Source organism: Thalassophryne amazonica, chromosome 16 (genome assembly GCF_902500255.1).
Source record: "Thalassophryne amazonica chromosome 16, fThaAma1.1, whole genome shotgun sequence".
NCBI classification, from domain to species: domain Eukaryota; kingdom Metazoa; phylum Chordata; class Actinopteri; order Batrachoidiformes; family Batrachoididae; genus Thalassophryne; species Thalassophryne amazonica.
Genome location: NC_047118.1, coordinates 26380257 through 26406064, shown reverse-complemented (window position 1 = coordinate 26406064; position 25808 = coordinate 26380257). Strand labels below are relative to the sequence as shown.

Sequence of the window (25808 nt, the reverse complement as noted above, 5' to 3'; positions counted from 1 at the left end):
TGAACATCACGGGAGCCCATTCGAAGGACAGTCTGTTTAAATCGTCACATGAGCAGATAGGAAGATGGACGTCTGAATAATGACAGTACCTCTTGTGCTGTCAGTTAAAAAAATAAAAACAGTTTCCTCCAATCCACTGTGTATTTTGAGCAGCTCTAAAGCTACATGTTTTAGTGGAGCAGGTATCTTACTGGGAGGAGTAGGGCTCCCAGTAGGTAGACCTGGGTTCGATTCCCAGTTATGCTACCTGTCTGTGTCCTTGGACAAGACCCTTCATCTGTGTTGTCCCAGTGCGCCCTGCTGTGAACGGCTGACCAGCCTGTAATGTTGTCCTCTCCAGGGGCAGTCGTAGACTCTCATCGCTTCGTGCTCTGGCAGTGGCACCAATGAGCCTTAGGACCTTTGTTGGATTTACTTCTTTTTCTAAGGCTTTGACCTCATGGTGACCTGTGCAGTGGGAAATCACAGACTGAAGACACATTTTCTTTTTTCTGAAGAGTCAGACCCCAGAGCCGGCTGCAGCAAATTCAGTGAGCACAACCCAACAAGAGCGCTTACCAGCTGACTGAAGATCACGTTACAGGAGTGTGTTGGATCTGTGTGTAGTATGTGGAGTATGTCATGAATGTAGCAGCTCATCTTAGTTTCCTGAACTTACACTTACAGGCTTGCAGACATGTCCTGTTTATGGTTATGATGTTCTGCTTAACCATCCCAAAAGGTGCCTGTGGTGTGAAATGGCCTCATGCGGTTTTCTTGTTAGTAATTATACCAACCTGCTGCTACTGTATTTTGATGATTGTATGTAAAAATGGTCATTTTTAATTTGTAAAAAGTCTCTGATGTTTGTATATTCTGGCTTTCTCCACTGGTAGGCTGCCATTATCGAGACCCCAGTGACACTGCAGGTCCCTGGCCTCCAGAGGCTGCAGAACTCCGGCATGCCTACGGAGGTTCTCTGCCTTCTCAACATGGTGATGCCTGAGGAGCTGGTGGACGATGAGGACTATGAGGAGATCCTGGAAGACATCCGGGAGGAGTGCTGCAAGTACGGCACCGTCCGCTCCATCGAGATCCCTCGACCTGTCAGTGGGGTTGAAGTGCCTGGATGTGGGAAGGTGAGAATGAGTTTATGGGGCTTATTTTATACATGGGTGAGTGGTCGGTTGGTTGGTTAGTTGGTTGAGGTGGTTGGATTAATAAATGGAATAGTACGTTTGGTCTCCAAAGTAAATGTCAAACAGCGTAGTCCATTGGATTCTGTGACATATGTGACCCTAATGTACAACTTTATGTATTCACCAACAAACATTGCAATATATTTTAGTCACCTTTCTTTTATGTATTTTTTTTCTTTACTACAGTAATGACTTTTGCTTCTGCAACAAGTGATTTTCCCCATTGTGGAATCAATAAAGTTTATTTTATCTGATCTGATCTTATCTAACTTGATAATTAAGAATGACAGATTTTGACCCCTGTACAAAATGCAAATTGACCTTTGTCACCATTTTTTGTTGTTTTTTATTCCATAACTCCAGAACATTCAGTCATAGAAAGTCTAAACTATACCTTTGTGGAATCAATAAGATCAGACAAATAATGTGTATTGTTCTTTTCAAAATGTTTGGAGCATTTTTAAATTTTGACCCCTGTGTAGTCCTTCACTGACCCCTACCGGGCTACAGCTGCCACCCTGGATGGCCCCCATACATTTTTGTGTAGGTACACATGGTACACTGAGGCTGGATTGGAAGTGCGGTTTAGTCCCCTTAAGTGGTACCAAAAACCTGCCGTACCCATAGACCATAAAGGCAGCCATGAAGATTGTAAAAATATGCTCGCAGTCTCGGACACTTTGAAGTCACCTGCCTTATTTCTGATTTAGTGTCAGTTATGATTATCAGCTGAAGACATCATTGACGGTTTGTCTTTGCAGATCTTTGTGGAGTACGTCTCTGCTGCAGACTGCCAGAAAGCCATGCAGTCCCTCACTGGACGCAAGTTTGCCAACAGGGTGGTGGTCACCAAATACTACGATCCCGACCTGTATCAAAGACATGAGTTCTGATGGCTCCGCGAGTGTGACGGGAGCGTCCCTTTTTGTTTGTGCAATTGTTTGTTGATTTCTTCTCTGGACATTGTGAGCTGGTCCTCACAGACTGGACCTGCTAAAGACCTGCATGGACTATACGATGGACCGGACTGCAGCGTGTTCAGGCCTGACTACTTAACAGTCAGACAGACAACGAATCTTTTTCAGAATGATAAAAAAAAAAAAAAAAAAAAATTGTATAGCTGCTTAGCTTTTGCAGTAAATGAATGTTACATGTACTTTGATTAGACCTAACAAATACTGCCTGACGATGTTCAAGTAGCTGCTTCTCAAGTCTGTATGTGTGAGAAAAAAGATCCTTTATTTAGCCTCTTGCGCACAAGCATTTACCAGACACCATTTCAAGTTTAATGCCCGCTGTCTGAACAAATACCATATGTTATTCCTGTTTGTATATTTAAATGAAACTACCACAACATTCATGTTCTTTAACAGTAAATTAAGACCTCGTTCTACTTAAATTTGCCATCATTTGTGCAGCTGTTTTAGGGAGGAAAAAAATAAGATTTTTGTAGAACAGCCTAAAACGCACTTCTTCAATAGCATCATGTTGTAAATATAAAATATTATTTTTGACTTGAGCTGAAAACGCTGAGATCAGAGTGGAGCACAGACATTTTCCTTCACGCATATTTGCACATTTACATTTTTTCAGGCAAAAGGGTAAAATTTCTGGAAAACAGAAGACCATGCTGTACAAATTATTTATTTATTTATTTTACCTGGGAAATGTGGAAAATATGGCAAAATTACTTTGGATATGTCTGCGGCCATCTTTGTAGTTTTGTTTGGCTCGTTTGAGCACAACTTCTCCAACAACACATAATTCAGCCGATTTGATAGGAAATTTGTTTGGGTTTGTAGTTTTTGGTGTGTATCAGGAGGACACCAGTATATTATGGTCTTCTGATTCTGTTGTGGAATTTTTGGCATGTTTAAAAACACCAGAATAATTGTTTTCATGTCGGCTATGTAGCTGCTCAACATCCAGGTGCTGTGAGAATATTGTTTTATGCAATGTTAACAAGTGTTAGATTATGCACAGCGATTAACCAGTAGTTCAAACAAATAACACTACTGCAGACGTTACTATTGCTAAGTTAGCGTGACGTTAGCATTGTCTTCTTAATGTAACTCTAATGGTGGTTAGCAAACCTGTTCAGTGCATTACTTCCACCAGCTGGACAGGAGTGTTCCAACGGGAAGAAACAAAGTAAAACTCCTGCAAGAAAAACTACAAAAGTAATACAATAAAAATATATTTAAAGTACAAAGTAAAAGTACTCATAATATAGAAAAGCTATGTCAGAGTAATATTATATTAAATGATTATATTCCTGTTTATTATAGTTCATCTTCCCATGATTGGGTGTTTTTCACCTCAGCGTGCTCAGCGACACGGGTACAACGCAAATAATGTAATAACACGTTACACCTGTGATGCTCACATACTTACCTCTGGTTCCGCCAACATGCCACAAAAAGTGCAAATTTTTATTTTTTTATTGTTTAACCTCACTGTCCTCGCTGAGTATTCTGTCAAAAAACATCACAAAACACTGACACGTTGGGTACAAAATGATTATCACCAACCGCTACATGTTGATCCGTTACAGTGGGATGTAAACGTACAGACGTGAAAACATCATGAGTTGTGCCACGGTTTTTATTGCTGGGGGCTGAAGTAAAACTGGTGATATAGATAATGTATTGCAGTTTTGTTCGTGCGTGCCGAACAGCACGTGGCTCGTTTTTTGTGCTGCGTTTATGGGAAGCTGCTTGAGGAGGAAAATGACGTGATTAAATGTTGTGTGCTTCCATTTTAATAACACTAAGTCAGTCCCTTCGGCTGCTCCCTTGTTTGCACTTGGGGTCGCCACAGCAAATCCAAGGTGGATCTGCATGTTGAATTGGCACAAGTTTTACGCCGGATGCCCTTCCTGACGCAACTCCACATTACATGGAGAAATGTGGCAGGGGTGGGATTTGAACCCAGAACCTTCTGAACTGAAACCAAGCGCATTAACCACTTGGCCACCACCCCTGCTTTCCATTTTAATAACACTGGTTGAAATAAATAATATCATATGTATAAGTGTAACCATCTCACAGCAATAGATACCATATTTGCCAGAGTATAAGTCGCACCTTTTTTCTGTATTGTCAGCACTTTAAGTTGGGATTTTTGTGCATTGTTGTTGTGTGCATCATTAATATTTATTCTTTAATTGCTGGAGTGTATTTTGTTTAGTGCTTAAATTACTGTGAAATTCTTACATAAATAGTTACTATAATTATTATGAATAACATGCATGATTTTTCCGTATATGAGTTGCACCCGAGTATAAGCTGCAGGGCCTCAAAAATGGGAGAAAAAAAACCTTGACTTGTACACTGAAAATACGGTATTCAGTTTTGCAGTTTAATGTCAAAACAGATTTGATTCTGTCAAAATCAAATCTGTTTTCTTCATTTAAAACTACAGAAGCAGTGCACGTGTGAAGAGATGCACATTTATATTTTTTAGACATGATTTTCTTTTTTAAGCCGGCAATGCCTGACCCAAGAAATGTATCAAAAATGATGTATACGGCATTATAGGGTTAAACTGCGATGTTTGTTTACATCTGTTGTGAAAAATATATTAAATCATTAATTTATTGTGAAATAAACCTGGATGAGTATGCAGGCTAGATATAATATAGTGCAACAAATATGTGAATATTTATTAAAATATGTTTGAAAAATTCTACATTACAAAAAAACTTCATTAAGATTCTGGTTTGTGTATTGTTTAACAAACAATTTTATCAGTTTCAAAGTAAAAACAGCAGAACATGTCAAAGAATTTTGTACATTTGCACTGTCCAAAAATGAGTTTGTACTATCACTGCCACTGTGTTACATAAATGTTTGCATCCATTCTCATTCTGGGTTTTTCATGCTCTCTAACAAAGATGCAGAATCAGGTATTGTGTTAAACTTTATTACCGAACCTCAAAGTCCTAAAGTGTATTCCTTCAATACCCAGAGAACCCTGTGATTACGTTTTGCTAGTGTTCTAAAAAAAATAAATAAAATAAAATTACTGGTGAAGACAACAATTTCTTGTGAAATAAATCTGTAATTAAGTTTTTGGTGCAGATGGCAGAGGTTGACACTCCCTGCAGGGACAGTAAAGTATATTTGATTTGACTGATAATTGATGCTGTGGATAATCACCCCAAATTTATACATAAATACAGTTTGTATTTTGACCATAAAATGGAAAAGCACTGGATCAGTTGAAAACTTTGCCTTTTTGGGAGGAGAGGTATTTTTCTGACCCCAGTAACTTTCAGTGTTCTGGCCCATTCGTGACCTAATTCAGGCAACACACAGCCAAACCCTCCTACCAAATTTAGCTGAGCTGGGTCGCATAGGGGAAAAGTGGGTTTTTCAGACCCCAATAACTTTTAGGGTTGCGGGCCGATCGTGACGATAATGAAATATGCACTCACTACAAAAAATGCAATAAACCTTAATACATTTACTTTGACTTCTATTCCATTGCTGGAGGTATGATATGAAGATATTTCATGTTTAGTTTAGTTTTGTGGTCAACGTAATTCAATATTCATCCATTCCGTGTGTGTGTGTGTGTGTGTGTTTTGCTATACAATAAGTTAAGGCATTTATGCATTTGTTTATGACCAGAATATTTTCAGATCGTTTCACTCAGCTTCTGTTTCATGAAGGAAAAGCACAGAGGCAGAAGATGCTGAGGACAGGATGAGGTGGAAAAGACTGATCTGCTGTGGTGACCCCTAGTGGGAGCAGCCGAAAGAAGAAGAATGATTAACTATGCCAATATTTATACATGACAGCACGGTGGCTTGGTAGTTAGCACTGTTGCCTCACAGTGAGAAGGTTGTGGGTTTGATTCCCACCTGTGCCCTCTCTATGAGGAGTTTGCATGTTCTCCCGTGTTTGTGTGGGTTCCCTCCGGGTGCTCCCCCTTCCTCCCACAGGTTAGGTGAACTGGAAATTTGGGAATGTGTTGTTTGTCTGTTTGTGTCCCTGTGACAGACTGGTGTCCTGTCCAGGGTGAACCCCGCCTCCCTCCCTATGACTGCTGGGATTTGCTCCAGTCCAGCTTCCCCCGTGACCTATAATTGGAGTAAGTGGGTTTAGAAAATGGATGGATGATATTTGATACATCAATGAAAAAGGAATTATTGATTGAATTTGTAGAAATGCACTGATGGCATTTTGCATGATGGGAGGTGACGATGTGAGCTTTGCTTTCCAGTGACCTCTGTTTTCCATGCAAAGTTTATTCCTTATTTCTTTATGTCAGGGTCAAAGGTCAACAAGTATATCGTCCCTGTGCTTTTATATCGTAACGCTATAATTGGCCAGTAGAGGGCAGTAACACGCCAGTGCAGACAGCAGTTAATCTCTCAGAGTATAATTTGTTTGTTGCCGTTTTACTGAAACACGTCACAAGATACTATTACGTATTAATTGTGTGGTTTACATGAAAGTATTTTTTTTTATATTAGGAAACATTTTGTTTTATTCTGGTGTTGAAATTCCTTCAATATAAAAGCGTAAGCCTCATCTAGCCCGGCCCGTCTTGGAGCTGTAGGGCTATCGGTGTTTTATTTTGAAGGCGCGGAACATGAGAACCATGACGACAGCAGTCAACAGAGATGAGAGTTTGACAGACGGTCGAGTCGCTTCGTTCTGCGCGGACGAACCGGGACTGAGTGCGAATCCGAGTGCGGCTCTTTCACCGAAACATGTCGGGCGAAAAGACCTCCAGTCCCTGCGATAAATTCCAAGCCAATCTTTTCAATAAAAGTAAATGCCAAAACTGCTTCAAATCCCGCGAGCTTCATCTTATGAAGGACGGAAAGAACGAGCAGGTAAGAAAAATTACATTTACCCCAAAGTGTGCGGCACAAACTCCTAATTACCTCCAGAATAATAAAACTTTTATTTCTGAGTGCAGCACATCAACGTTTGTCGATTAAATGTCAGATTAAGCAAGAAAAAACTGAAGGAGACGACGTCTAATGATTTCTTTCACAAAAACTGTTCGAAATAATTTATTCAGTCGCTGACAACCGGTTAAAACCAGTTTATCTCACTTTATTAAGTTTAAAAACAGTTTATGTAAGATTTGGTTATTAAAACTGCAGTTAACAAACGGATGATCTTTGGTTAAAACAATTTAAAGTGTCTTAAAATGCTTTTATCAGTTTTAAACTGGTGTGAAACTGTTTAAATGGCCCAATTTAACAATTAGCTTTTTTTTTTTTTTTTTTTTTTTTAACTGAAGTTTTTAATTTTTTAAATTTAATTTTAAAGTTAAAATAGGGTGGTTTTGTTTAAGCTGCTTTAAACATTTTCAGCAGAATTTTATTTTTATTTAAATGAACTGTTATTATTTCAGATTTTAAATATTTACAAAGGCTCTACACACATTTATGCGTAGGAAAAAAAGATGCCAAAAACCACTGGCCCTTAGTTTAGTGTAGTTAAAATAAAGGACGTAACAGCTACAGAGACTCACTGTAGCCATTAAACCATTATAATAATTTATATATGTATATAAATTATTATAATGGTTTAACAGCTATGGAGACTCACCGTTAAACCATTATAATAATTATATATGTGTATGTATATATATATACTTAACAAAAATATAAACGCAACACTTTTGGTTTTGCTCCCATTTTGTATGAGATGAACTCAAAGATCTAAAACTTTTTCCACATACACAATATCACCATTTCCCTCAAATATTGTTCACAAACCAGTCTAAATCTGTGATAGTGAGCACTTCTCCTTTGCTGAGATAATCCATCCCACCTCACAGGTGTGCCATATCAAGATGCTGATTAGACACCATGATTAGTGCACAGGTGTGCCTTAGACTGTCCACAATAAAAGGCCACTCTGAAAGGTGCAGTTTTATCACACAGCACAATGCCACAGATGTCGCAAGATTTGAGGGAGCGTGCAATTGGCATGCTGACAGCAGGAATATCAACCAGAGCTGTTGCTCGTGTATTGAATGTTCATTTCTCTACCATAAGCCGTCTCCAAAGGCGTTTCAGAGAATTTGGCAGTACATCCAACCAGCCTCACAACCGCAGACCACGTGTAACCACACCAGCCCAGGACCTCCACATCCAGCATGTTCACCTCCAAGATCGTCTGAGACCAGCCACTCGGACAGCTGCTGAAACAATCAGTTTGCATAACCAAAGAATTTCTGCACAAACTGTCAGAAACCGTCTCAGGGAAGCTCATCTGCATGCTCGTCGTCCTCAACGGGGTCTCGACCTGACTCCAGTTCGTCGTCGTAACCGATTTGAGTGGGCAAATGCTCACATTCGCTGCCGTTTGGCACGTTGGAGAGATGTTCTCTTCACGGATGATGCGAAGGAGATGTGTTGCACTGCATGAGGCAAATGGTGGTCACACCAGATACTGACTGGTATCCCCCCCCCAATAAAACAAAACTGCACCTTTCAGAGTGGCCTTTTATTGTGGACAGTCTAAGGCACACCTGTGCACTAATCATGGTGTCTAATCAGCATCTTGATATGGCACACCTGTGAGGTGGGATGGATTATCTCAGCAAAGGAGAAGTGCTCACTATCACAGATTTAGACTGGTTTGTGAACAATATTTGAGGGAAATGGTGATATTGTGTATGTGGAAAAAGTTTTAGATCTTTGAGTTCATCTCATACAAAATGGGAGCAAAACCAAAAGTGTTGCGTTTATATTTTTGTTGAGTAGGTCCTTTTTATTTTTTTTCAAAAACTATATGGATTTCATTCATATGTTTTTACGTCAGACATGCTTGAACCCTCGTGCGCATGCGTGAGTTTTTCCGCACCTGTCGGTGAGCACTCCTTGTGGGAGGAGTCGTCCAGCCCCTCGTCGGAATTCCTTTGTCTCAGAAGTTGCTGAGAGACTGGCGCTTTGTTTGATCAAAATTTTTTCTAAACATGTGAGACATATCGAAGTGAACACGGTTCGAAAAATTAAGCTGGTTTTCGGTGAAAATTTTAACGGCTGATGAGAGATTTTGAGGTGATACTGTTGCTTTAAGGACTTCCCACGGAGCGAGACGTCGTGCAGCACTCCCAGGCGCCGTCGTCAGCCTGTTTCAAGCTGAAAACCTCCACATTTCAGGCTCTATTGATCCAGGACGTCGTGAGAGAACAGAGAAGTTTCAGAAGAAGTCGCTTTCAGCATTTTATCTGGATATTCCACTGTTAAAGGAGATTTTTTTAATGAAAGACGTGCAGATGGGTCCGCACGTCGGGACGCAGCCGGCGTGGTGCGGCGGCACAGGAAAAACACCTCCGTGTTGATAACCATTTGTAAAATCCAGGCGGCTTTTGATGGTTTTCGGTGGAGTGAGTATATGAGAAATTGTTTAACAGCTGGACATGTTCCAACTTGTCCTTAAGGCTTCCAACGGAGGTGTTTTTCCTGTGGCGGAGCGTCGCGGTGGCTGCGAGCCGACGCTGCAATCCGCCCGCACGTCTTTCATTAAAAAAATCTCCTTTAACAGTGGAATATCCGGATAAAATGCTGAAACTGACTTCTTCTGAAACTTCTCTGTTCTCTCACGACGTCCTGGATCAATAGAGCCTGAAATGTGGAGGTTTTCAGCTTGAAACAGGCTGACGACGGCGCCTGGGAGTGCTGCATGACGTCTCGCTCCGTGGGAAGTCCTTAAAGCGACAGTATCACCTCAAAATCTCTCATCAGCCGTTAAAATTTTCACCGAAAACCAGCTTAATTTTTCGAACCGTGTCCACTTCGATGTGTCTCACAGGTTTAGAAAAAATTTTGATCAAACAAAGCGCCAGTCTCTCAGCAACTTCTCAGACAAAGGAATTGCGACGAGGGGCTGGACGACTCCTCCCACAAGGAGTGCTCACAGGCGAATGACGTCACCGACAGGCGTGAAAAAACTCACGCATGTGCACGAGGGTTCAAGCATGTCTAACGTAAAAACATATGAATGAAATCCATATAGTTTTTGAAAAAAATAAAAAGGACCTATACTTTATGGACAGCCCTTGTGTGTGTGTGTGTGTGTGTGTGTGTGTGTGTGTGTGTGTGTGTGTGTGTGTGTGTGTGTGTGTGTGTGTATATATATATATATATATATATATATATATATATATATATATATATTAGAGTGAGATTTTGCGGGATTTGAAACCTCAATATTTAGGGTGAATTGATTACTGGTGTTGCAGACCGAATGGTCCCCCTAAAAATTGGTCCCATCATTTGGGACCACAGCAGCTCGTCTGAGTCTGACTCTACACTCAAAGCGATCAAAAGGATTAATGTGATTATTAACCATCAGATGACAAAGTAAAACCTCTTAAATCATTCTAAAGTCAGTTTTAAGCAGAAACGAGGCCGTATTAAGCAGAAATGAGGTGATAATACTTGAATCGCTACTGACGCTTTGAAATGACAGAGGCACAGTGAACGCAGCAGCTAGCAGCTCGTGCACTCTGATCACTTCCTCCATTGTTTTTTATGAAATAATGCTGAATTGATGTGGAAATGATTGTTGTACAAAAGCTTCAGATAGCTTTCGCTGAGATAGATGATGACTGGAGTGCAGTTTGAAGCAGAAACGAGGTGATAAACTGTGGATTGTAGCTGACGCACAGAAATGACGCATGCGCAGTGAAGGCAGGGCGGACCAATTTTTAGGGGGGGGGGGGACCATTCGGTCGGCAACACTGCCTTCGGAGAGTGTTGCTTTCCGTAGCCATCTCGGCCTAAAATAAAATCAGATTAAATCCACTTTTATTTTGTGGTTGCATTAAACTTGGTAAGAAACAGTATCTGGTTCATTAACAATTTAAAGTTTTTTTGTTTTGTTTTTTTTTTAATTCACAAATTCTTAGTGTACAAGTTGTTTCTACACAGACTGAATCCAAACATACATTTTTTAAATGTATTTTTAGTTTGTAGGCTACAGGACAAAATTATCATGTCAGAAGCTGAAATATGTCATATTTTGTCTTTTTTATTGTCATTGTTTCTCAGTCGTTGATGAAACTGTCGCTTGGCTAACCACTTAGCTGTATTATTCATTTTTTATTTTATATTATTAATTTTATTCATATCATTATTTTATTTTTCTTTTTTACTTTCAGTTTTGATACTTTGTGTGCTTCTTACCCTGTGTGCTGCTATACAATGATTCTGGAAACTCCCTGCATTTCCCTGAGGGAGTTTTCCTAAAGGATTCATAAAGTTCTATCTACTCGAATCTAATGCAGTGTATTTGTAACTGAGGAACACTAGAATCACCACAACACTCCATTGGTGCTTTTTTTCAAGATTCAAAGCTTTTATTGTCATATGCACAGTAAAGAAACATGTTTCCCTGTGCAATGAAATTCTTACTTTGCTGCCCACACTGGATGCCCAAATATATACATATAAAAATAACTAAGTATAAAATATCTAAATATAAGTGGGGGGGAAAAAATGAAATAACATAAAATAAACATGCTGGTAAGAACAATAGAATATAACAAGCAATAATAAAAATGTAATAATGTAATAAAAAGAAATATACACTGTAAGAAGGGAAATGTAAAATAATTTTTGTTGGTTGTTTGAAAAGTTTTTTTTTTTTTTTTAACTGTTTGTTTTGTCTAGATCAGGGGTTGCCAAGTTCGGTCCTTGAGAGCCACATTCCTGACACTCTTAGCTGTCTCCCTGCTCCAACACACCTGAATCCAATGAAAGACTCGTTAACAGACTTTTAATGAGCCTTTCATTGGATTCAGGTGTGCTGGAGCAGGGAGACAACTAAGAGTGTCAGGAATGTGGCTCTCAAGGACCGAACTTGGCCACCCCTGGTCTAGATGATGTCAAGAGAACATCACTGCAGCTTCCTTCATGTCTCACATTGTTAAATTATGTTCTTTTCAGTAAGCCCTGTAATTTTAGCTGTGTTGCTCAACGTGCAGACATTACCTGCTCATACGCAGGTACGACTCTTAAAATATGAGTCCACAGTTTTACCCCCATACTGACAGAGGACTCATAAATGATTGTACTTTTTAAATGCATAATTCCCATGGACACTCCTACTTTCTTCTGTGTGCAGACACGCACCAAACTAATGTAGGTTAAAAGGTGTCTTAAAAAGCAGGAGCCAAAAATAGCACACAGGCAGTGAGGTTATGCATACTTCATCTTCAGAAAACAATCTGTTTCTGAGGTTTCCTTAAATGGAAAGTAGCTTCTGTTGTCCTCAGTGTAACTGCTGTGCCGAACCTGCCGGTGTCTCACCAGAGCACAGTCTGGCACGGTGGGCAGGAGCTTTCCTTACGATGTCATGTGACCACCAAAGGGACTCAAACACCTCTTAACTTTACACTCATCGGCCATTTTATTAGGTACAGCATGCTCATATGGGTTTGGACTTCCCTTTTGCTTTAAAACTGTTTTCATGACAACATGACGGGATAGAGTCATACTTTCATCTTGATTACGTAAAATTCTCACTGCAGAGAAGGATGTTCTTAAAAAGATCTGATGTTTCAGCTACAGTTTGCAGGAGGCACCTGGGAGACTGGAGTTGAGGTTTAATCTGTTGACTCCACCGTGGATCCCTGGCTGGTGTCATGCCTGCTTCCTGACCTGACCTGGTGAACACCATATGTTTCGGGATGCACTGATCCACAGTTTTTCACTTCTGATCCGATCCCCACTCATCACTCTCATTTTCAACCGCTATCCGTTATCCGGGTTTGGGTCGCGGGGGCAACAGCTCCAGTAGAGGACCCCAGACTTCCCTTTCCCAGGCCACATTAACCACCTCTTGACTGTGGGATCCCATTGCATTCCCAGGCCAGTGTGGAGATATAATCTCTCCACCTCGTCCTGGGTCTTCCTCAGGGTCTCCTCCCAGATGGATGTGCCCCTGGGAGGCACCCAGGGGGCATCCTTACCAGATGCCCAAACCACCTCAGCTGGCTCCTTTCAACACGAAAGAGCAGTGACTCTACTCCGAGCTCCCCACAGATGACCAATCTGATCCCGATACCTGATTTTAGATATCTGCCGATACGATACTTTTCCAATCTGATACCAGAGCTCTGTTTGCTTTAATATTATTATTATCATTATTGTTGATTTTATGAGGATTTTCTTAAAAAAGGAGACCTGAAAGTTGAGCTGCAATTTACCAGAAGGTGTATCTAAGATGCAAGCCTAGATTTGATGTTTTGGTGAAAGAATTAAGTACTTTTATTTTTTTAATAGACTTTTATAGCCTTATTTTTATAGGCTTAAAGAGAAATGATAGCACACTCTGTCTGTCTCTCCTTCTCAATTTTCAAGTTCGGTGGAGCTTTATTGATATGAGAGACTTATGTTTACATTGTCAAAGCAAGTGTTACAGAGTAAAAATTAAAAATGAAGCTTTCTCTCTCTCTCTCTCTCCCTCTGTCTGTCTTTTTCTTTCTTTCTCACTGTTTTCATGTTGCGCAAACGTCAAACTTTTTGGAAACACCAAGCCTTTCAACTGTAAAATTAGTGTATCATCAGCGATGCTCACGCACAGGTTTTTAATGGAGACTTTATTCTCTTTCAGAGGACAGAATCTCTGTTCAGCTCCTCCTCGGCTGCACGCTGAGCTGCTTTTCATAGCATTTTACAGCTTCGGGACAGTGAAGCAGCTAACTTTTTAGCACACATTTTCAGCAGCAATTAAGTTAATTTTTCGGAAAGTCCTTGCTTGACGAACAGACAATTTGAACCCAAGAGCTGGGCAGAAATTTTCCACTGACCACAGCTAGAACACTGTGGAAGAGAGCTCTCTCAAACAGCCTTGCTTCAAAAACCTCCCACCTCCTCCCGCTCGGCAGCAAACAAGCAGAGAGCAACCAGTAGCAGTTGAGAGGATTCACAGCGGCTCTTCTCCGGTGTCGGAAAATATCGCGGGTTGGATCGCTATTTTCCGATACGTGAATTATGTCAGTATCGGAACCCGATACCGATCCGGTATCGGATCGGCCCATCCCTACATTTGTTGTGTTCTCCCAGATGGCGTTTAGCCACGCCTTCTTCCACACACAGACCATAAACAAAAAACTTTAATTTATTCATTGCTGACACTTAATTTCTTAATGAATCAATTGATTGACCAACATGACTAATAATGAATCAAGTAATTGATGAAACCAAGAAAATAACAAACACTCCAGTTTCTTATGGAAAGGAAAACTTACTGTCTGTTTTTAATTTCACGAGATAATTTGAACGTGGTTCAGTTTGGAGTGGTTTGGGCTTTTGTAAATAGTCATATTTGGCTGTTCTTAAATTTTTTTTGTTGTTGTTTAAACGCGTCCTTACTTTCAGATGGCTGGGTTAAGGTGTGAAATGATGAATGTGAGAATTATAGATTGTAAATTTGGTGTTGTTTGCCACCAGCTGTGTAGGCCTGAATTTCGGCACTCAGCTGACCTCCATGAATAAATCCTCAGCCTTTGGTAAACACTGCTGTGCAGATTTTATAGTGTTAAGCTCTGGTGCACGTGTTGCTGTGCCGCTCTGCCTCAGGAGCTGCATGCTTTAACTCCTTAAACTCCTTTCTCCTCTGACTGATAGGCCAAACCCATCTATGGAGGCTGGCTGTGCTTGGCTCCCGAGGGGACCGATTTTAGCAACCCGATGCAGAGGTCAAGGGTAGGACACAGAGACAGTGATCTCGAATACCTGCACCAGTGTGGAGCTGTTGATGATTTCACATCAACTTCAACTTGAAATAACACAGTAGTGATCTAGTTTCCTGTGTCTCTGTGGCAGAAATGGCAGCGGCGTTTCTTTATCCTCTTTGAAGATGGTGGCCTGAGCTATTCTCTTGATGAACTGGTAAGAAAGTGTGACTGGATGTATAATCCAGTGCTAATTTACAATCATACATACAGTGTGTCTGGAAAGTATTCACAGCGCATGTTACAGCCTTATTCCAAAATGGAAGAAATTAATTTTTTCCCCTCAAAATTCTACACACATCACCCCATAATGACAATGTGAAAAAGGTTTTTGAGATTTTTGCAAATTTACTAAAAATGAAAAAAAAAAAAAAAAACTAAGAAATCACACGTACATACTGTAAGTATTCACAGTCTTTGCCATGAAGCTCAAAATTGAGCTCAGGTGCCTCCTGTTTCCACTGATCCTTACTTATGCCACAGGCAGGGATCATCCAGCATTCCTCATGCCTCAAGTGGCTCCTGTTTCCACTGATCATCCTTGAGATGTTTCTGCAGCTTAACTGGAGTCCACCTTGGGTAAATTCAGTTGATTGGACATGATTTGGAAAGACACACACCTGTCTACATATAAGGTCCCACAGTTGACAGTCAGACCACAAACCAAGCATGAAGTCAAAGGAATTGTCTGTAGACCTCTGAGACAGGATTGTCTGGAGGCACAAATCTGGGGAAGGGGACAGAAACATTTCTGCTGCTTTGAAGGTCCCAGTGAGCACAGTGGCCTCCATCATCTGTAAATGGAGGAAGTTCAGATCCACCAGGACTCGGGGGATCGGGGGAGAAGGACCTTAGTCAGGGAGGAGACCAATAACCCAATGGTCACTCTGTCAGAGCTCCAGCATTCCTCTGTGAGTAGAGGAGAACCTTACAGAAGGACAGCCATTTCTGCAGCAATCCACCAATCAGGCTTGCATGGTAGAGTGTCCAGACAGAAGCCACTCCTTAGTAAAGGCACATGGCAGCCCACCTGGAGTTTTACAAAAGGGACCCGAACGACTCTCAGACCAGGAGAAACAAAATTCTCTGGTCTGATCAGACAAGACATGTTTGAAGGAAACCAGGCACCATCCCTACAGTGAAGCATGGTAGTGGCAGCATCATGCTGTGGGGATGTTTTTCACAGCAGGAACTGGGAGACTAGTAAGGATTGAGGGAAAGATGAATGCAGCAATGTACAGAGACATCCTGGATGAAAACCTGCTCCAGATTGCTCTCGACCTCAGACTGGAGCGACGGTTCATCTTTCAGCAGGACAATGACCCTAAACACACACCCAAGATATCAAAGGAGTGGCTTCAGGACAACTCTGTGAATGTCCTTGAGTGGCCCAGCCAGAGCCCAGACCTGAATCTGACTGAACATCTCTGGAGAGATAGCACCAAACTTGTGGCATCATATATATATATATAAAACACAACCTTTTTAAGGTTGTCATTATGGGGTGTTATGAGTAGAATTTTGAAGGGGGGGGGGGGGGTTTACTCCATTTTGGAATAAGGCTGTAACATAAAAAGAGGACAAATGAAACCCTGTGAATACTTTCCAGATGCACTAGAGTGTACTTAGGTTACCAGTATAGGCTCTGTTTTGTATTTGGGGTTTGAGCAGGCATCTTTCGGCCAGATGTTGTTGTGTAAAGAACCACAGCAGAGGATTTGAGGATTTGGCCTTAGCTTGCCCTCTGATGCACACGATCCCCTCAGATCTCTCTCATTCATCGTGTTCGCCGCACACTTCACACCGCAAATTACTGCGTGCTTAATTATTCCTTGTATGCAGTGTCAGTCAGTAAGATTCCATAATGACTTCTCTAACCTCAGCCACGCTCTGTTTGTGTGCAAATGCTCCTCCAGCCGACCACTCTGCCACAGGGGACAGTGAGCATGAACCTGTGCACCGAGATCACAGACGCTGAGCCCAGAACAGGACAGAGAAATGCACTGTGCATCGTCACACTGGACCAGGAAATATTCATCAGAGGAGACAATAAAGAGATCATCAGCGGGTCAGTGCCCACGGCTGGATGTTGATTACTATGACGAGCAGATTTTCCTGCACCGCTATCAAAAACAGAGGGCAGAGGTCAAGCACAACCCAACAGAGTCCAACCAGCAGCCAGCATGCACTGTCTTCACTGAAGGGCTTTGACTATCTTACATCTGGTAGAACCGCAGATATTGTTTCTGTAGTTCACTGTGTTAATGCTCTGTTTTCAACTTGTACTTTTCTAGTTATATACACACACATATATAACATTTGAGTTTCATGCACTAAGCGATCATCAGACTGAGTGTTCTGTGTGTTTTATTTGATTTTTTTTATTATTATAATATAAAATCCAGTAATTATCCACCTGGTCTGATGTTTTTTGCTGTTTGTGTTTGTTTGCCAGGTGGAATGAACAGCTTGCAGTCTTTCCACAAGCTTACAAGCACAATCCAAAGAAAAAGCGCAAGGTGGAGCCCGTTTTGACCCAGGTGACATCACAAATATTAAATGAAGTTGTCCATGACAATATATCTTTAAAAAAACTCCACATGTTGATGTGAACAATCTAATTGGCAGATTTTTTTTTTTTTTTTTTTTTTTCTCCTGAGCATGGAACAAGGGTGACACGTGTTTTATATCCACAAATTTTAATGCTTTAATCAGAGAGAAAAAAGGAATATTTGGTGGTTTGTGTGTGTGTGTGTGTGTTTTATTTTTTTCTTAGTTGATGTATAGCCTGTATCAGTTTTAAGAACCAGTCCAGTGCAGAATATGTCAGACAGTCTCTGGTTCTTGTTCCCTACGATTAGCACAGACATGATGGAATCAGTCAGTTACTCCCAAAGAACTGCTGCATATTCAGCTCTGACACTCTGGGTTCTGACAGATTGAGGTGACGACAAGTCAACCTCCTATTTTGGACCGTGTTGACATAGCTGAAGATAATTTGCAGTCATTCTGTTATATATTTGTTTAAATTGGAGTGTCTGCATAGTGGGACATCCTGCCACTTGTTCAGCAAGCTATGTGTAAAGTAGGATTTATTTATTTATTGCACACGTATTTTATGAGGCCGTGTTGACATATCGCAGGGTCCTAGTGCCCTCGTGAAGACCTTTAATAAGACCTCAGATGTGCGTTCATATTGTCATATATATCTTTTTGTGTTTCTAATGACACATCAGGAACCCACACCAGCAAAGGTGGCTGCAGCAGAGTGCAACGTGTGGCAGGAAGAACGGCAAAACGGAGGGCTGGATATGACCCCTGTGTGGACTATGGCAGACGCTGATCCCACTGGTCTAACACAAACCCCTGCAGGTGCGCGCGCACACACACACACACACACACACGACAACAAGCTTTTGTGTTTATCAGCTCCTCAGTCATTTCCTGTCCTCTCACACAGATGTTGAGACATTGTAAAACTTTACTCTTTATTTATTTATATGTTGAATTTAACCTTTGAACCCAGCATATTGACTGAAGGGGCTGCGGTGCTTTTAGCAGGAAGCTAATTCACATAAACACAGAATAACGTGCTGTGAGATGATGTGCAGTTTTACATCCCAGTATTATCAAACATCAGATATGATCCAGTAAAAACATTTATGAACATATCCTACTCAGAGTTGTGATTAGTACAAGATGCCTAGTTTTCCTTGCTGGAGCCAGGCAGTGTCACAGAGTGGACGCCGACCCCTCACATGGCCACTTCATTAGGCACAAATAATCAACTAATCATGAACCCTAACAGCACACCTGGTTCCAAATAAATCCCGGGGTTAAATTTAATTATATTTCCTGAACTGTTGTACTTATTCAGCTGGAATTTTATGTAATTGTCATCTCTACAGTTGTCTTCAATTTCGCGTACCGTATTTTCTGGTGTATAAGTCGTGGATATTTTACTAGTTTGGGATTTTCTGCAACATACTCCGGTGTGACTTATTCACTAGAAAATCGCACATTTATTATTAATAATAATAAGTGTAATGACTATTTGATATTGTTTTTTTTTACAGGAATTGAAGAACTAGACAAAATAAACTGTAATATTAAAAGAATAAATGCCAATAATACAAACTACACTGCAACAATGCAGAAAAGCTCCAAATTAAATAAACTGTAATATTAAAAGAATAAATGCCAATAATACAAACTACACTGCAACAATGCAGAAAAGCTCCAAATTAAAGAGCCAGTTCTTCTTCTCCCCCTGGATAACTTCAACTAAACAACTTTCCTGGTCGCAATTTTTAAAATTTTGCCTACAAATTGGCCATGAACGTAGTCATAGGCCTTGCCCATTATATGGGATAAGTGATTGACCTTGACCTTCAGGGTTTTGCTTGAGGTCAAATGTCATCTAAATTAGGTCAAACTTCAGATTACAGTAAAACGTGTTGTGTAATACACCAAATTAATAAAATTTTATGATTACATTAGTACTAGCAGGATATACTGTAGTATATCCTGCTGTATATGATTACAAATGGATAAAACTTTCTAAGTAAAATGTTCATTACAGCAAATTATTGCTATCATACAGGGTTTTGAAAAAGTAACATAAATGTGTTGTTTGCTTATGATCATACTGTCAGTATAATAAAAAGTAAAGTAATTTTTGCAGGGTAGAAAAGGGTCTGTTCCAGGGACGTCGTTCTTTTGAATACATTTGATCTTCACTTATTGTGGGCTCACTTCCCGTGTAGTTCAACACCAGTTGGGCCTCTAAATTTTGACTCATTCTTTGTTACTAAAACTTAAAACCACTTTGCTGTAATATTTAGTGGATAAAAATATTTGAACACATGTTTATTCATTCTTTCCCCTGTCGAGCTGCTTGTCCAGTGAGAATCACACAGTTTCAAATAATCAGATTTGTCAATTTCATGCTACATTGATATTATTCTGTTGATTTATCTTCCACTCTTTATATTTATGACCTAGTTTGTAGGGATATGAATCGTTCAACAACTCACGATTCAATTCGATTCCGATTCTTGGGGTGACAATTCGATTCAGAATCGATTTTCGATTCAAAGAGCTCTGAGAAATAGTTATATTACTTAAAAATGTTTATGTTTAAGAAAATGCAGCTTTACAAGGTTAATCAAGTGATTCTAGATATAAATTTACTTATCTGCTTTGCGCGTTCGGAGTTGGCTGGCAGTTTAGCGAAGCGCTGGTCAGTAGTCGGCAGATACTGCTGCTCCGCTCCTTTTAGCTCCGGGTCATAGCGTAGCATGTGGGCTTGCGGAGTTGAAGTGTTTCCGAAGTACTTGACGTTCATTTTTCAGATTTTGCACACTGCATAAGTCATATCAAGCTCCTTCTTACGCAGCAAATGATAAAATCCAAAATGCGCCCAAACATTTGCCTTCAGCAAAGACGGTGCTGGCTGAATTAGCTCTTTGTCCGCCATGCTAAGCTACAGCCACTGAACTCTGCAGCTCACGATTGTTTGAAGCACGCCAGACCACCCCCCTCGCGGGGACGCTGTAGTACGGAAGCCGTTGCCTGACAAACAGTACACGCAGCGAGTAAGCAAGAAAATGTTTTAAAAAATGCTTTTTAAAAATCGATTATTGGACATTTTGGATCGATTAAGAATCGCGATTCGGACGTGAATCGATTTTTTTTTTTTTTTTCCCCCCGACACCCCAACTACTTTGTACAAAAGAGATTTGAGAATGGTGACAGACATTATAGACCCCTGATTTTCATTGTTTCTTTGTATACTATTTTGTTTGTGTGTGTGTGCGCATACACTATATTTATTTATTAACTTGTTTAAATATATGTTTTAACTGTATGTTTTAGTGTACAGCACATTGGGTCAGCTTTGGTTGTAGGTTGTTTTGGTTGTAGTAAAGTGATTTATAAATATAGATGGTATGGTCATGTGTGTTCTATACATATACTGTGGATATTTTAGGAAAAACTAAATTTTCCATCACATTTCCAAATCAGGTCCATATATTTGGATGGGGGATTTAAAGATACTTCAGAATAGGAAATATTACTGTTGTAGATAGCTATAGATACATACAGAAAGAATACCAATATCATTTACTACAGAAAGAATACCAATATCATTTACCATCAATCAAACTGCTTCATCTGTGACCATAAAACAGACATGAAATATAGAGTGTACAGGTTGTCCTGATTGGGCCTTATCAAGGTTTGGGTTAATCACTGCTGCCCTGTAGGAATGTTGCCTGTTAGGGGTGGAGGGGATAATTTTCAGGGTGAGGGGTAAGATATCCTAGGATATCTCTTCTCCCCCATCGCCCCCCATCCCAGTAGTAGTTCAGTAGTTTTTCATAACTACTGAACTGTCAGAGCAGTTTTTTATTCACGTTATTTGTGTCAGAGCAGCTGCAGGGAGTCAGGATCAGTATTGAATTATTGTATGGAAAAGCTAGAGTGTGAAAAAGAAAAAAATGATCAAAAGTGAGGTGTATTTGTCAGATATTTGCCTTTTTTCAAAACAGTTGCATAGTGCCCTTATTTAGGCAAATTACAGATACCTGCAGTAATGGCATAAATAAACACATGTTAATACGTAGTATTTAAAAAAAAAAAAAGTTCTGGTGGATCCCAGTTGTAATATTTCATGGACCGGTGAGAGTTGAAGCAAATATCTAGTGAGTCATGTTTGTGGCAGAAACATAAAATGATTTAGGCATGTAGTGTAAAAGGTGTTGTACAGCTGGGGACCACACAGATGTTAAACGTCCATAGTCTTCATTTACAGCTGATACAACAGGATCAGCACTCTGAGTAGTTGCAGTTGTTGGACGTCCTGTCCAACCTGTCTTTACTCCCATCTGAACCCGATTTGTCTCACTTTCTGAATCCAGTCTCCATGTCGCTGTGTGCATGCCTCATCTCCACAGACACTCTGATCTTGGACGGCTGTGGAAGCTTCAGTAACCTGCTGAGCCACTTGGACTCAGCTTCAGGTGGAAGCACTGAGCGTGGTGTTGCGAACGATCCAGCTGAACCAGAGCCAAACAACATCCAAACATCATCAAACTACAAGAACCAGAGTGATGACGGGAGGTGAGACGTTAATTAGCTTCTTCAGATAGTTTTGAGGATAATGTGTTACAGTAACTATTCTGAGCGTTGGCCTGGTGAATAATGTGTATTTTCTTCTGTATGTTTTGCACATCATGTTTCTGGAACACTAACAGCTGTTTAATGTCAGAGGAAAGCAGTAAATGTGCAAACAATTAGCACAACGGACCTCCAAAAGGCCTCTCTGTTTCCGTGCCGTAGCCAGCCAATCAAAAGTTCCATTAGAGATTCCACTGCTGTATTTTTAAATTCCCTTTCTAGAAACCCTCACATTCTGCAACCCAGCCACTTCTAAAATGGTCATGTGAGGAGGATGCATCAGAATTCGTTACCCATTCCCTTTTTCGGAAACAAAAAACACAAAATCCTTGTCCCTCCCCTACCTCAAATAAGGCTTGAAATTCCAAAATGATGTGGTAATTAGATATCTGCAGCATTGTTTCTCAGGACTTCATTGCTGACTGTCTGCCTGCCTGTCAGCCACAGTGAACTTGGTTTTCACAGCTTAGTGCCGTCTGGGTCCTGCAGGGGTGCAGCTGCTCCCAAAACCCACATCTCGCTCAGGAGCAAGTAGACCCTTTGATTTGCTGAAAGTCAGCTACCTTTTTTGTTAAAATGTGTCGCCTGCACGATGCTGCAGTAAAAACATATAATGTACAGAAGATGCAAGTTTAATATGTCATTATTAATGGTGTTAAACTTTTACAGGTTCGTATATGGTCTGAAAATGTCAGTTAATCTACTATAATGCATTCTGTATTTTTAATGTTAACAGTTCTTACATTAATTTATAATCAGAATTAATCTGATAATTAAGGGATTCACACAGGTCAGATCACACCTGGTTTTGAGGTGAATATTAAGATAATGAAGTGAAGGATTTAAGTCTGCTGACATCCCCTGTCTTTAGGGAGTGGACCAGGGTTTTTTTTGTTTTTGTTTTTTTAACTGGTTTTGTCCATTACTGAAGGTTAACCATCCAGTCATGTCATAAACCCTAGGAGAGCAGTATTCTGAGGACACAGCATAGTAGTTATCATACAGCTCCTAAGTCCTCTTGATGGACTGTACTGCATGCACTCGGGGAGGCCGGCGTTGGTTGTCACAGTCCTTACTACTGTCACACCAGTTTAATTTTTTGTTTTACAGCTTTTATTGAAGTTGTGGTGTTGTCCAGGTTTCTAGTCAGCCAGGTTAGGTGAGAGTGGTTAACTTCTAACTTAGCGTCTCACTTGTCTTCAGAGTTGATCCATTTAATGGTCAGTAGGGTTGTGTCTCTGACTGTCTCATAGGCATTTCACACACATTAGAATACTCTGTAAGACTTGAGTTTAATGTACTTTTGCATAAATAAAACCATTAGTATGGACACATTTTGCTCATTAGCTTTTATTAATAGCATTAGACATTCAGTAGGTGCCAAAGGGACTCTGTTTCCACTCCACACAAAGCTGACAGTGCTTGTGTACTGGTCAGCTAAGATGTCCAGCAACTTGCTAGGGAGCCTGTGTATTCTCAACGTGTCCCACACAGCAGACCAGACAAATAAATAAAACATCGTATGGGAATCCACACAGGCAAGAAGCTGCACCAGTATTCATGCTTGTTTTCAGTGAGAACTCGCAGACCGAAGATGTGGTCAACTGTTGAGTTTTTGGGTGTGAAATCGGACATCTGTGCTCACTGTTTAGAATGATCCTTGCTGGTACCGTATGCCAGACAGAGAGCAGTAATACCCCTTTAGTAGATACACTCAAGGCATTTGCCCTCTCTTGTCCAGAAAGGGACAAGTCTTTTCTGACGATAACGCTCTCCCATGTAGAAACAAAGATGGCTTGGCAGTCCCAAGAGTACAGCATCTCTACTCCCTTTAAGAGGTTCAGCCCTGATGCCACTGAGCCCTGCTGCTTCACCTGCAACAGCTGTTTTACCTTCTTTGCAGTCTTGCTGAGATTGGTTGTTGATTTAGTATAAAATGATCCCACTAAAATATCAGAAACTTTGTGGGTGTCTAAATGTAACCTGCTGCTGATGAACCAGACCACTGGTGACTGGGACCAGAGCACTGGGCCTCGTAGATCCTTGTGTTCACCCATCAGCTATCGTCTGATCCTATGATGTCTTTCCACAACTGGTGTACATGAGGTCTTTGGGGAAATGTGGAATTCTGACTGCTTAGGACTTTTGGAGAATTTTAAATGCTAAAATACTCCGACTTTCCGATGGTTGTTGCGACCCCAGGACTCTGTGTGGTTGCTTAGCTGCAACGTTTCTCTCTCTTCATTGTGCTTTGTTTTAATTTATTTTGTTGTTGGTAGTACGACCAAAGCAGATGTTCACCCCACTGAGTCTGGTCTGCTTGAGGTGTCGTCAGAAATGCCTGAGAGCGCGTTTTCTGACTGCTCTTGCCTCCATGTTTGCTCAGGAGGTAGGTAACATCAGACCTTCTCTTGTGAAGCACCTTGATATGACTTGACTTGTGATTTGGTGCTGTGAAAATAAATTGAACTGAATATAGAAGAGTCAAGGAAGAAATCAGAAAACATTTAAAAAAAAAATTCAGGACTCTCATGGCAGAGGGTCTCCAGCAATAAACAGCCACTGTACCATTGAAAATGCAGATTATGAGCTTGGAGAACATTGCTGCATGTCTCGTCCCATCTCTTTCTCGGTTTCCTGTCTTTTTCTTTGCAGGTGGTGTTGAGATGCTATCATCAACTAAAACAGTGGACTTTGCGTGCCATTGTTTGACTTTCACATGTACATTATATCAGGTTACTGTGGTGGTTTTATGCTGTCTTACACAAAGAGGCTGTGACATAAACACGAAAGACGGCTCCTCTGATGTTTGTGTCTCAGCAGCAACAATAACAGCTGTGAATGATCAGGGCTGTACTGAGTGCTTCTGCCGTGTGTTTACTGTTCTACAGGTGCAGGTTGGAGTCCATTGACATCAACATCAGTGTTGTCCTCGTGGACATGATGTCAGACCACCTATGTGCGCTTAAAATAGAAAACTGTAAAGATGTTTACTGCTTTTGTGTTTCATGCTTTCCAGCCTTGACATCACAACAGAGGGGCTGGTTGATTTGGAAGCATCTGACAATAAACTGGACGGGGGAACATCTGATTGGAGGAATGGCAGGCGTGAGGCTCGCCCCAGCAGAAGAGAGGTAAACTCACCAATCTCCTCACTCCGTACTATACAGTACTCTGTAAAAATCTTTTTACTTAGTACTGAACTCTAGATTTTAGTTTGGACCCTCTTCTCTTGCTGTGAGTCTCAGATTTGTGTGAGACAGCATAGAGAACAACGAGTTCAGGTATGTGGAAAATGAACTAAAAAGGAATTATTACACCGAGGGGGAGAGGTTTTCCAGATATGAAGGATTTAAAAAAACAACACAGGTCATGGACAACACACACACACACTGGAAAAAAAGATGGACACACACACAAAATCTCTCTCTCTCTCTTTCTTTCTTTCTTGTTTTTTTTTTTTTGAGAGAGTTTGTTTGCTTTTCTAGAATTTGTTGAGCAAATGATCACATATGAAGAAGTTGGCATTCTTCTGGCTGCTCCTGTGCTTGCTCAGGAGCACAGCAGAGTCAGGAGGAATCACACTTTTTTGGCTTCCTGATGCTGCTCCAGATATGGGTGTAGATTGGGGCACAGTTGGCCTCAAGCCTGCTGTCTGTTTGAGAGACCAGCGTGCTAACCGGTTACAGCTGTGTGCTGCCCAGATGATCGTATATGATTTAAGTTTTT

At 40.7% G+C, this 25808-nt stretch overlaps 2 protein-coding genes and 1 long non-coding RNA gene across 4 annotated transcripts in view; 2 read left to right on the top strand and 1 right to left on the bottom strand.

Annotated features, from left to right (window-relative positions):
* Positions 1-2762, top strand: part of LOC117527520 (splicing factor U2AF 65 kDa subunit-like) — a 36157-nt gene extending 33395 nt beyond the window's left edge. For both annotated transcript variants that reach the window (XM_034189910.1, XM_034189909.1), the window contains 2 exons: positions 876-1118; positions 1940-2762. In XM_034189910.1, coding sequence (XP_034045801.1) covers positions 876-1118; positions 1940-2071 — 375 coding nt within the window. In that variant the 3' untranslated portion in view covers positions 2072-2762. The remainder of the gene's footprint in view (positions 1-875; positions 1119-1939) is intronic.
* LOC117527521 lies at positions 2119-5923 on the bottom strand. The gene is made up of 2 exons (XR_004565548.1): positions 4182-5923; positions 2119-3947 (listed from the first exon to the last, which is right to left on the bottom strand). It is a non-coding gene; the product is annotated as an uncharacterized LOC117527521 (long non-coding RNA).
* Positions 5924-6214: 291 nt separating this feature from the next.
* The window catches only part of LOC117527519 (myosin phosphatase Rho-interacting protein-like), a 51599-nt gene continuing 32005 nt past the window's right edge, over positions 6215-25808 (top strand). The window contains exons 1-8 of the mRNA XM_034189908.1: positions 6215-7026; positions 14791-14868; positions 14989-15054; positions 16814-16965; positions 17353-17437; positions 18134-18269; positions 21857-22022; positions 25099-25213. Coding sequence (XP_034045799.1) covers positions 6901-7026; positions 14791-14868; positions 14989-15054; positions 16814-16965; positions 17353-17437; positions 18134-18269; positions 21857-22022; positions 25099-25213 — 924 coding nt within the window. The 5' untranslated portion in view covers positions 6215-6900. The remainder of the gene's footprint in view (positions 7027-14790; positions 14869-14988; positions 15055-16813; positions 16966-17352; positions 17438-18133; positions 18270-21856; positions 22023-25098; positions 25214-25808) is intronic.